General features: G+C 39.2%; 2 protein-coding genes across 5 annotated transcripts in view; both read left to right on the forward strand.

Annotated features, from left to right (window-relative positions):
- The window catches only part of ALS2 (alsin Rho guanine nucleotide exchange factor ALS2), an 82867-nt gene extending 77320 nt beyond the window's left edge, over positions 1-5547 (forward strand). For all 4 annotated transcript variants that reach the window (XM_039470027.2, XM_039470025.2, XM_039470026.2 and 1 more), the window contains exons 30-34: positions 620-665; positions 884-945; positions 1468-1617; positions 1880-1976; positions 4222-5547. In XM_039470027.2, the coding sequence (XP_039325961.2) occupies positions 620-665; positions 884-945; positions 1468-1617; positions 1880-1976; positions 4222-4260 (394 nt within the window). In that variant the 3' untranslated portion in view covers positions 4261-5547. The remainder of the gene's footprint in view (positions 1-619; positions 666-883; positions 946-1467; positions 1618-1879; positions 1977-4221) is intronic.
- Positions 5548-5636: 89 nt separating this feature from the next.
- MPP4 (MAGUK p55 scaffold protein 4) overlaps positions 5637-12826 on the forward strand; it is a 55326-nt gene continuing 48136 nt past the window's right edge. The window contains exon 1 of the mRNA XM_003925648.4: positions 5637-12237. Coding sequence (XP_003925697.2) covers positions 12159-12237 — 79 coding nt within the window. The 5' untranslated portion in view covers positions 5637-12158. The remainder of the gene's footprint in view (positions 12238-12826) is intronic.

The raw sequence follows: 12826 nt of genomic DNA on the forward strand, positions 1-12826 counted from the left end.
GAAGGCATTATTGCTTGTTATTCAGGGAATACCAAATGATTATGTTTTCTTTCTAGTACATTGATAAAGCTGATTCCACCTCCCTAATCATTATTTATTTGTGCTATTGAGAAAAGTGAATAAGCCTCAACTGTTTTGTTTTGTTGTTTTTGTTTTTGAGATGGGGTCTTGCTTTGTTGCCCAGGCTGGAGTGCAGTGGTTCTGTCTTGGCTTACTGCAACCTTTGCCTCCTAGGTTCAAGTGATTCTTGTGCCTCAGCCTCCCAAGTAGCTGGGATTACAGGCCTGTGTCAACATGCCCAGCTAATTTTTGTATTTTTGTCCTTTAATTGTTTTCAATAGAATAATAATTCAGTGGTAGAAATGAGATAAAACTAAGTGAAGGAAATATATTTGGTAATATCTGTAATATGTATGGCTATTGGGGTTTAGAATGACTAATCCCTTAGGCAGATGATAAAAACTCTTAAATCTGGAATGTTTATTAAAATTTAACCTACTGTGGAATTGTTCTTTTTAATGGGGACAGGGAAACCAATATAGCTGTCAAGTATTTTTATGGAAATTTTGTCTACCATTAAGTAACAACTTGTATTAACAGTTTATGGATTCCATTATAGGAAATTTTGGCCAGCAACCTTGTCAATCCTTGGAGAGAGTAAAAAGGTATAGTAGATTTTTGTTTCCTGAGCAAATATGCTTTTCTGTAATGGCAAGGATTTGAGATAGCAAGACTTTCATTTTACTTTGATAGAACAGCATCCAAGCTTGTGTTTGCATCAGTTATTCACCAAAGACCTGCACTGTGACATCAGTATCATTTGTTTTTGTTATTGTTGCAGAAGATAGTTTTCCTCCTTGACCTTCACTCTCTTTTTATGCAGGTTTTGCCAACCACGAAAGATGCTTGTTTTGCCTCAGCAGTAGAATGTCTGCAGCAGATCAGGTAATCTCTGATTTGTTGAAAAGCCACACAAATCCAAGTAGTGCTTGGCCTATTAAGATCTTATCTTTATCTAAGCCTTAACCATCCGCACTCTGTATGCTGATAGTGTCAAACTCAACCTGGAAATCAGAAAAACTCTTTTGAAACCCTTGGGTTATCTTTTACTCAAAAATGACCTTGCATTTTCAAAAGTAGTGGAGAGCCTATCCAGAAATTTATCCATATAGTCACATCTTTACCCAACTGGAAATTAACCAAATTTCTCATTCAGAAAAGAGCGTATATTAGGAGAAAGAGATTTCACATGGGTAAAAGGAAACAATATGTGAATCATAGACAGTTGGAGGCTTCTTTTCTCATAGCACCATGGGAGTACAAAGTCATTCTTACCAGCGACTTATAATGCCTAAGAGTCCAGGTTAAGGCATGTGACCCCTAGCAGGGGATATTGTCAAAAAGCATGATCAAATGGCTTTATTAAGAAAATTATAGGATATCTTTTTGTCATTGTTTCTATAACAGCACAACATTTACCCCATCAGACAAACTTAAGGTCATCCAGCAGGCTTTTGAGGAGATCTCTCAGAGTGTCCTGGCATCACTCCAAGAAGACTTCCTGTGGTCCATGGATGACTTATTTCCTGTTTTCTTATATGTGGTGCTACGGGCCAGGTAACAGTGTTTTCTGACTTTATTATTAGTGAATCGTTATTTTTAAAAGTCTCCATTTTCTGATGGCAGGAGTATGCTCTTCCACTAGAAAAAATCTGATGGCAGGAGTATGCTCTTCCACTAGAAAAAAAATTGATAAACCCATTCCACTGTGCCATTACCTTTTTGTCGAGCTGTTGTTTCTTTTTCCCATCAGCTAGATTCAGAAGGAGAATGGACATGTAAATGAAAATAACTCAGCATCTTTTTCTCTTTGGGGCAGGATTAGGAATTTAGGCTCTGAGGTACACCTCATTGAGGATTTAATGGACCCCTATCTTCAGCATGGGGAACAGGGTATAATGTTCACCACTTTGAAGGTAAGTGTAGTTATTACTTAATACATGCCTATCTTCATATCTGTCCTTCATTTACCATATTATAAATGTCATTAACCACTTTTTTTTGGTATAAAAGTTTAATGCAAGCCTTGAATACCTTTAGAACACATTTTGTTCTATAAAACATGATATGGTACATTCAAGTAGGATAAACCTGTTGTTCCTCAAAATACTAAAGCAAATTCTTCATTATCTAATCCTTCTTGTAAATTGATCATTCAAACTGTTATAAATGCTTACATTTATAAAGAATTGTAACTCCAAAAAAGAAACAGAAAGGATTCTTAGTGTCCAAGAAAGTTTCCAACAGGAGAGCTATTTATTGGAACAAGGGTAAAACACAGAAGCCAGTATGCAAGTAATGAATTTGAATTCCATCTTCTTTCTTTCCCTTGTAATCTGCTGTAACCAATAGATTACAAATGAGCTTCTTCGACCTGGGTGGCCTGGAGAGACTGTTTGAAGTCATTTGTTTCCCACCTTGATTTTTCTTGGAATATGGAAGAATTGCTCTAAAGTTTATTGAACAGCAGATAGAAAGTGCAAAAACACTTGTGAAAAAAAGATAAAGAATAGACCTAACCTTCTAGTTAGTAAAATTTGTAAAATTATAATATGAAAATAAAATTGTATGTGACTGTCACAGGAATAGACAGATACCTAAACAGAAGGGATAGTTCCCATGTGAACACTATCATAATAAAAACTTTGCATGAAAGTGGAAACATCAGACACAAAAAATGGAAAAGAGGAATTATTTAACAAATGGTAAAACCAAGTATTGGCTAGCTTATTAGCAGTTTTGGAGGGAGGGTAGAATAGCAAATTATAGATGCTTTGGGATTTAAATAGAGAAAGGAAGAGAGAAGGAAAGACAGGTAAATTAAAATGAGACAAAGAACTAGACTTCAATGTCAGGTTTCTGACGTGGGTTCACTTTTTATACTTTTCAACTAAAATATCAATAACACTTTTTTTTTTTTTTTTTTTTGAGATAGAGTCTCACTCTGTCGCCCAGGCTGGAGTGCAGTGGCACAGTCTCGGCTCACTGCAATCTCCACTTCCCAGGTTCAAATGATTCTCCTGCCTCAGCCTCCTGAGTAGTTGGGATTACAAGTGCCTGCCACCGTGCCCGGCTAATTTTTGTATTTTTAGCAGAGTTGGGATTTCATCAGGTTGACCAGGCTGGTCTTGAACCCTTGACCTCAGATGATCCACCTGCCTCAGCCTCCCAAAGTACTGGGATTATAGGCATGAACCACCATGCCCAGCCTACCATTAACACTTCTATTAAATAAACTGAAAAAGGGGAGAAACTGGGAAAATATTGGCCACAGATGACTTAAATTATTAGTGTTTACATTGCATGAAAAGTATCTGTAAACAGATCGCCAAAGAAGAAATTGAACTAGTAAGTTGACATGCAGAAAAATAAATACTCAACCTCACTGAAAATCATAGTACTGAAGATTTAAGTAAGGTACCATTTTGTGTTGCTAAATTAGCAAAAATGTTTTAAAATTACTGGTGGGGTTATAGTGAAGTCATTATTATTCCCACATTGCTGATAATGGGGTAAGCAGCCATCACCCTTTTGGGAAGCAATTGTTACTAACATAAATATCAACAACATCAAAAAATGTGGAGTTTGACTCAATGATTCTGCCCCTGGGAATTTATCCTAAGAAATTGAAGAATGGAAAAATTACATGTTATCTGGATGTACTATTCATTGGGGTATGAGTAATTCCCATCCCTGGAAACTTATTCAGGGTGCTTCTTAAAAATGCAGTCCTGGAAGTTATGACTCATCTGGGCTGCAATGATGCTTAATCTGTGTATTTATTAATCATACCGGGTGATTCTAATTAGAGTTGTACCTTTTAATGATTGGTATACTCTTAAACATCCAATCAATAATGGCAAATTATGGTGTCTCTACTTGGTGAAGAATATTAGATAGCTTATAAAAACTTTTTTGTTTGCTTTAGAATTAGAGGGGAAATGAAAAAATTTTGTCTATACTAATTATAAGTAGGCAAAAGATAGCCACTAGATAGGGGAACCAGAAGGGAACAGGGAAAAGTAAAATCAACTAAATCTGTTGGGCCATCAACTGAATGTATTCATAAAGGATTTTGTTTCTTTAGTCCCATATGCATTGCTCTCTTTATGTAATTTCTTTAAAAGTAAATTTGCAATTGTTTTGAACTTTTTTTTCCAGGCATGTTACTACCAGATTCAGCGTGAGAAGCTTAACTAGGCTGCATAACAGCTTGAAAACTGGATTATCTGCTACAGAATGTTATAACACCATCTGGAGTCTTCCTGTAGTGGCAAAAAAGAACAGTGTTGAAATTGGAAAGGACTTTTTGTTACTTAGGTTGTTAAAATGAGCCTTACTAATAATAAGAGTCCTGAGCCCAGAAAAAAAGGACTATATAGTTAAAGGGAGGATTGAAAAGGAGGTAAAAAATCAGATTAAACCAGTTCTTAGCCTATGTTAACTTCCAAAAATAGCATTCATCTACTATTTGAAAAAAGAAGAGGATATCCCTTCCTACAGTAAAGGGTATGTCTGCTACATGAAGTTGTAAGAAAAGTTTCCAGGAGACCATCTTATATTAAAGAAGTTGATGGATATTTTTGAATTTCTTTGCCTGAATCCACCTGCAGTTACCCCGATCCTGTTGCAAGAACCAGATCGTACTTGAAACTATAGTGGCCACACTCTGCCTTCCTCAATCCTTCCAGGCATGTGTGCATCATGCTTCTTTGCCAAGGGAAGGGAAAAAGGAACTTTTAAACTACAGTTTTAACTTTTTCTAAGCTTTTTCTTGATGGGAGAGGTTCTGTGCAAAACTACCACATCCTGTCCCCAGAATGTGGAATGCATCCAAATAGGAGTCTTCTGCTTCTTCACTCAAAAGAACATAGAAATTTTGTTTTTGGTTTCTTTATCACGCTGCAGAGAGTGAATGCACTGGAAATCAGACACCAGCTCTGCGCTGCGAAAAACCTCATTTGTCCGTGTGCAAACACTGTATTCCGAGGCCTGTGAATGACAGCCTGAGGAGGTTTTGCATGTAGGCTGTGTTTGGAGCAGGACTAACAGTTGGGAAATAAGCAAAAAACTGCTTTGATCCCCAGCCTGGTGGTGTTCTTCCCTATACCTCGCACTGAACTCAGGATGGGAAGGAGAAGGAAATGAGCTTTGGCTTTTTCCATCTCAAAAGTATTGTGTCACCTCAACATTTCCGTGTTTTGCTTTTTTAAAAAAATGCCCCATTGTAAGTTGTTGGTTTTACTGTATGAGTAACACTAGAAGCTGTTTTGAATAACATAGGTGCTCTTCCTCATCTCATCTCCTACACCGTGGTGAGCATATGGAGTATCCTGATTTATGTTGTGACTCTGAAGATGTTAATTACTTTTGAAAAAGGATCATGGTTTTTGCTCTACTTTATAATCAAGACAAGTGTTTATTAAAATACTGTTTTGGAATGTTGGCTGTAACAGCAATTTTCATAATAAAAGGCATTCATCTTTATGTGGCTGTTTTATGATATGAAAGGAAACTCAGACTTACTACTTCTGCAGCCCACGTCGTAATCCATGCCTCTATGTATCGGCCTCAGAAGTCCCTCTGAGGTTTTAGAAATCTCTCTCTTTAAAATAAACATAAGCCAATGGTTATAGCACCCTTTCTAGCAAAGAGCAAATTAACTTTCTGACACCAGTAATCCAAGGACAGTGGTCTCAAAAGAAATCTACTGTTTCTTTGAATAAAAAGCATGTTTTGATAGTTACTCGTTATTTTTTTTTCCCTCCTAAACAGATTCAGGAAAGGTGAGGCTTTAAAATTCTGGTTAGAAATAGTAGGTATTAATTATCTCCCAGTTGTCATGCTTTCTCAAGAGGCCTTTCCATCTTTTTGCTTTCACTCCCAGAATGTGCCTATCCATTGTTGGAAGAGGACCAACTCTTAAAGATTCATTTATGTGAAATACTTTGCATTTACATTGGGGATTGTTTTGAGTTTCTGAACAAACACATAAATAGTCACATTTGGCCGGCAAAGACAAATTTACCAAATATCTGACTGGAGAGGAGGTTGGATAATATGTGGAAATGGATAAAGAAAAACTATTTGAAACAAATTAACCCACTGAGAAATTTTCCAATGATAAGCTGTCTCAGTTCTAAGAAAAGCCATGTCACCATTCATCCTTTTACTGGAGTCTTGAATGAAACTCTTCAGTTACTTTGGATTCTTCCTACTTTATGCTTTTCAGATAGCATATTAAAATGATAAATTTTAAAGTGTCTTGGAGAAGAACCCTAAATCTCCAGGCCAATGTCTGCAAATAGAAGTCCCCGGCACTCCTGCAGCAGTTTACGATGATCATGCATGTGCATGATGAATGCTCACAGCAGCCCAAGGATGCAGGTGTTATCCCCATTTCTCCCCGTTTTTCGGACCAACAGTGGCCAAGATTTGTTCACTGCCAGAGCTGGGACTCCAGCCTAGAACTTACCTACCTTCTAAGTTCAGTGTTTTTTGCTACTATAGCTGCCAGAGATGTTATTTCATAGCTGGTTATACATTGAAAGTTCTTAAAAGTGAGTTAAAAATGAAAGTCTTATTAAAATCAAGTGCTTTTCACAAAATATGCTGTACTTAAAAGACTCACAAATGTATTCCCAGCTTGTGTTTTCATCTGTGACAGAGAGATAAGAAGCCATGTGTTTAATGTGGGATAGAAAAGCTGATGACCCTCTGGTAATTGCCATTTGGTCTCTACCTTTTGCCTTGCTGTCCGCGGTACCCTTCATCTCCTTTCTGTGATCTCCCCTTCCAAATGCTCTTCCCACTGACCACCCCCTACAATATCAAGTTTTCAGATAAAGAAGTAGCTCCTATCTGCGGTAGAAAACAGGCTATTAAGTTCATAACAGTGGCTGGGGAGGGGAGTGACCAGAAGGTACTGTTTTTGATTGGCTTCTATTATTAGCTGAAGAGTCTTCCGTTGTTTTCTCGCCATCACATGAGAGATTTAATAAGGTTAGTAGGTTATTGGCTTGATTTCTGGTTCCGTCATATTTTTTTTTCTTTCATTAAAAATGCTGTCTTCTGTTGTGGAATGTCATCTTGAAATAGTCAACAAAAATACATGTGTTTTCTGCTGTTAACCGTGTGTTGGCAATTTGAGAGAAAATACTAGAATGTGGACTGAAAATTATAAATTAGACTTCAGTGCAAGGAATATGTAAGACGATTTGTGGCAGGAAAGGCTTGTGAGTAATTTAGTTGTCAGGCTGGGTTTTAGGCGTCTGTGGATTAAATCAAAGAGGATGTGCAGAGATTTTATCGAGAGCAGTGAGGTGACTTTGGCAGCTAACAGGCCACTAGTATCTTCCACTGAAGCTTTTGTCTGGATAGGAGCAACATTGCATGTTTGCAGTCTTGCAGGTAAGAGACCTTGCCAATTAATCCTCAGTTACCAGAAGATGTATCCCATAACTGCCTAGCTTGCCTGTCAGTTTTTAATAGGTAAAATATAAATCTGGGTAATCTAACTCAAATGGCTTAGTTTTATTGTAACTCAAATTATATGGGGGAATTTTATGAGTTTGAAACAGCAGGTTTTGCTTTGAGAAGCCGTTTCTTAAGTATGGAATAATGGTTGTGAGAAAGATTGAGTATAATTGGGTATTTGCCCTGGTCCTAATCAGCAGCATTTGGACACAGGAAGCCAGCCGTTTTTGTAAGGGCCATTTCCCATCATTAAGTTTTCAAGTGCTTTTTTAGGGTTTGTCTAGTAAAAAGCATTCTTTTGAAAAGCATAGTAGGAGTATGGGTTGTGGCATTCAGTAGTACATTTTAAAAAGCTAATGGACATACTGGTTTTTAAAATAATATTTAGGACAAATTCCTTAGGAGTCAGTCACACTAATGCATCTTCTGAGCCAAGAACTGGCCATCCTTTCTGGTTTACTGAGTCTAGAATTGCATGTGGTGGGGTGCTTACTTATTTGCAGTCTGAATCAAGAATTCTCACTCTCAAGATAGCAGAAATAGATCAGTTTCAACTGACAAATGTAGAGAAGTCATGGAAAGGAAGGCAAGTCTTGCCAGGCATTAGCATCTTTCAGGACTAAGGAAACGAAAGAGGAAAACTTGATTTTATTGCATGTTAAGTCTACTGAATACCTCTTTGAATGTCAGATTCTGTATCTGTAAAACAATGGTGTTGCATTTGATGATCTCTAAGATCCCCTTCTGCCTTCAGTTTTAAAGTTTGTTAGGGAAAGAGGTTTAAGTCAGGATACTAGGCCAGGGTGGAAAAGAAGGGAGGGAAACGCATCTGGAATTCAGCTGCCTCCCACCTCAGGACTGAAGTCCCAGCTGCCTGCCGGCCATTGCCTTTAGGGAGGTACCAGTCTTTTACTTCCGGGTCTTGGCCCCTCCTTGTTCTACCCCTTCCCAACAACAACTGAACATATCGAGTGCTGGCTATGGCCCAAGCACTGTTGCAGGTGAAGCATGAACAAAATAAGCAACGTCTCTGCTCCTCAGGCCCCCTGCAGACCTTCCACCTGCGGGAGACACACTGAGTGAACCAATGGATAAGAAAACTGGGAAAATGAGGACAATAAGTTGCAACTGTTTTCTTATCTACCTGGAGGGAGGGAAAATCATTTTCTGGAAGTTTCTTTCTATGAGTTTTGTCTTAGCGTTGGTTGCCATAATAAAATACCATAAACAGTGGCTTAAACAACAGAAATGTATTTTCTCATAGAGTTCTGGAGGCTGGAAGTTGAAGATCCAGGTGCCAGCATGGTTGGGTTCTTGTGAGGGTTCTCTTCCTGGCTTTCGGATGGCCGCATTCTCACTGTGCCCTCACTTGGCAGGGAGAGAGAGAATACACGCGCTCCGATGGCTCTTACACAGACACTAATGACATCCTGAGGGCGCTACCCTCATGACCTTAGCTAAACCTGGTTATCTCCCAAAGGCCCCATCTTCAAATACCCTCAGCACTGGGGATTAGAGTTTCAACATATGAATTGGGGGTGGGGAGGCAACATTCAGTCCACAGTAACTTTGTCACAGAAACCTGAAGATGACAGGCAAACACAATTTTTAGAATTTATGTAAGTTGCAGATTACTGTAATTACTGTTTTTGCCTCTGTGGCTGAGAAACTTTGGGTCAAAATGAGCTTTTTAGAATATATGAATTCATTATCTAGGTAGCCCTGAAGTTGGCTCTGGATTTATTAGAAGCTATTTTAACCATTGCATTCACTCAAGAAACCACTGCCTATCTATGAAGCATAGTCCATCTGTAAAGCTTCCTCCCAAGAAATTCATCTTAGAAATTTGCAGTCTTTAGTGCATGCCCCCAGCTGCCGAATGGGTAGGCCTATCTCAGCACAATCATCTGGGCATTGACTGTGGTCCACCTTATGGTGTGTAAACAACAGGCAGCTTGTTTAATCTGCACTGCCTTGTCAAGGACGTGTGATCTGTGAGATGCTAGTGGGGAATCAACTGTAAGAGTCAGCCTGAGTGTCAGCCTCATCTGTCCGCTCTGACTTTTGTCAGCTGTCTGGCAGGCACTCCATCTCCCACTTCAATTTCTTACCCTGGAAGTGCTCCCTGCCAGGAAGGAAGGTGAGTCATATATGCAACTGTGATGCTTAATGATTCAAGAGACGCAAAAACGCAGAACAGAGGAAAATGCATGGTTTAATCTGACTCAATTGCAAGTGGGCAGGGTGGGTGGTGGGAGGTAAGTCAAAAAGCATAACGATGTCAAGCTTTGGTAGGACCTAGCAAACTAGAAGACTTCAGGACGACTGGAAAGGAATGTGTATGTACAGGAAAGTTGTCTAAAATGCTGCAACAGCTTTCTGTGTTGCTCTTCTCACTACCTTAGAATTTAGAGACAAAATAATCATATTTTCTTCTTTTAGATAGCCTTCCTGGCTTCAATTCACAATCTGTCTAGGTTCTAGACAGTGGTTCTCAATCCTATCAGATTCAATACTCTAGTCTTTAACAACTAATTTGAAATATTCCTTTTACAACAAAACTCGTAGTTTATTATTTATTGTCCTACTGTAAGAATGTTGTTGGTCCCTGCCCACGCTCCTTGGTCCTTACCATTTTGGCACACGCTGGGCCCACTCCGTCAGCCCCTCCACTTGCTACCTGAAGGTATGCATGTTGCATGCTGGAAGAGCCAGAAATAGTTCTCTCTGGGAAGAGGTCTCAACCTGTTGGCTCTCAACAGGGGCCACCGGAGTGAAGCTGTTTATACACCAATGTTGCTATTGGTGTATAAAAACCCTCCTGTTGCCATTGGTGCATAAATACCCTCACTCCCTTGGCCTGTGTTCCCCCATGGGATTAAGCTCCATTTGTCCACTGTGCTTACTTCTTGATAGCAACCTATTACTGGCTTTTTCCCCTTCCCTGCCTCAGTACCCTACTCTGCATTGTGTATTAAACCTGTGCAAAAGTGTCTTGTGTTTATATGTAAAGAAAAGTTGGTGTCTAGATTCAGATAACTAAAGGTTTGTTTGATTTTCAGTGACATGAAAGTTCAGTGGGACATTTGAAAGTTATACAGGGTATGTGACAATTCATTGTTTAGGGCAACTTCTGGGAAACTTTGCTTAAAGAGCAGTAGGCATGTTTCCTTTGCCCATGTTTTCTTAATCCCTATCCTGCTGGCTGAAATGTAGATGTGATGGCTGGAGCTGCAGCTGCCATCTTGGAGCATGTAGACGAGAACCATACTACACCCTAGGGTGGCACAGCAGTGAGTCGGAAGGAACCTATTCCCTGAGGACTTCAGGGAGTAAGCCTGCCCCATTAGCCCCAGATTCTATCTGTCTCTGAACTTTCACACGACTAAGATATAAACTACTCTGCTAAGCCAAAATTACCTTGAGTTTCTACTTCTTGAAACTAAATCTACCTAAAGCAATATCAAAAATAAACATTAAGCATTTCAAACTAGTTTTTAATGAAATGACTCATGTTTGAGTTAGAGAAAGAGGATAAAGAACACAACTAGATAATTTTGGGATAAATGACAGGCTGGTAAAATGGGAGAAGAGAAGGCAATCATTTTTCTTTCATGTCATCTTACATACCAGTTTTTAAAGACTGAGATTAAACCTGATAGAGTTAAGAAAATTGTGTAGGCCAGGTGCCATGGCTCACACCTATAATCCCAGCACTCAGAGAAGCCAAGGTGGGAAGACTGAGCCCAGAAGTTGGAGACCAGCCTGAGCAACATGGTGAGATCCTATCTACAAAAGGTTTAAAATTACCCAGTGTGGTGGCACATGCCTGTGGTCCTAGATACTTGGGTGGCTGACATAGGAGGATCGTTTGAACCTAGGGTGGAGGGTGCATGATCACGAGTCATGCTCATGCCACTGCACTCCAGCCTGAGCAACAGCGTGAGGAGACCCTGTCTCAAAAAAAAGGAAAAAGAAACTGTCTAGAATCAAGACCGATTATGGGACTGAGCCAGGAAAGCACTCTAGGAAGGAAAACAAGAACAAACACAGATCATTACAGTGTTGTCTCTAAATTCTAAGACTGTGCCTTGGTAATAACCCATAATTCTTGCAATTATGACCAGACCAGCTAGTTCTAGGAAGAACTATAAGGTGAGATGAGAAGAAATGGGGCACCTGAGTGGAGCTGGTCCATGGAAGATTCTTCTCGGTTCTAATGACGGGTAAAGTCAACTGGGTAAAGAGGTAAAAGATAAATAAACAGTATTTGTCATTTATTTTTTAAAAAGTGGGTGGGGGTGGTTTCCAGAAAATCAATTCTTCTCAAAAGGCTAAAAAAAAACATTTAAAACATGGAGTTGGGGGAGCATTTTCTGCAGTAGTAGTTTTCTCTGTCACACCACTGGTAATGGTTAAGAGTAGGCGCCGCAAGGGAAGACCGTGTTTCATTGGACGTGTATCCCAGTGTGGAGCACAGGGCCTGGCTTGCTCAGGAAATGCTGTTGAAAATGTATTCCAGCGTGCTGTGAGCAGGTGGCCAGTGTGGCTGAGTGAGCTGTGTGCCATTTATTGACCCACTTCCTAGTCCTGAATTCCTTTTGGAAGCTCCAGCAGGGAGGATGATACAGTCAGATAAAGGAGCAGATCCACCAGACAAGAAGGACATGAAGCTTTCTACTGCCACCAATCCGCAGAATGGTATGTGCCACCAGGATTCCTTTTCTAGACCAGAAAATAACAGCACCTCTGACATGTGATCAAATGAATAGGCAGAAATTCTGACAGATTTACTGTGAATCCTATAAGGATCTGTACACTTTTGGTTGCATGACTGCCCTGCCAGTGATAACTTTTAAGAGCAAAGTTGAAGGCAGGAAGGAAATAAATTGACATGGTGGATTCAAAAACTTTTTTTCCTTTACCCAACAATATTTTATATAAAACTTAGAATTTCTTAAGTTGTTCACATTTAAAATATCACTCTAACACTATGAAAATACTGTAAAAAAATAGAATATTTACTGAAATCTGTTTAGACCCTTTAATCAGGAGAATACTGAGATTTGCATTAAAGATCTATTGGGAGTTAACATTTTTCAGTATCACTCCTAATAAGAATTTTTTGAAAGGAAGAAATGACTCTTACGTTTGAGTTAGAGAAAGAGGATACAGAACATAACTAGATAATTTGGGGATAAACGACAGGCTGGTAAGATGGGGGAGGGGAAAGCAATCATTTTCCTTTCATGACATCTTACATCTGCACGTCGTGATCCATTATTTTACC

Source organism: Saimiri boliviensis, chromosome 5 (assembly GCF_048565385.1).
Source record: "Saimiri boliviensis isolate mSaiBol1 chromosome 5, mSaiBol1.pri, whole genome shotgun sequence".
Taxonomy (NCBI): domain Eukaryota; kingdom Metazoa; phylum Chordata; class Mammalia; order Primates; family Cebidae; genus Saimiri; species Saimiri boliviensis.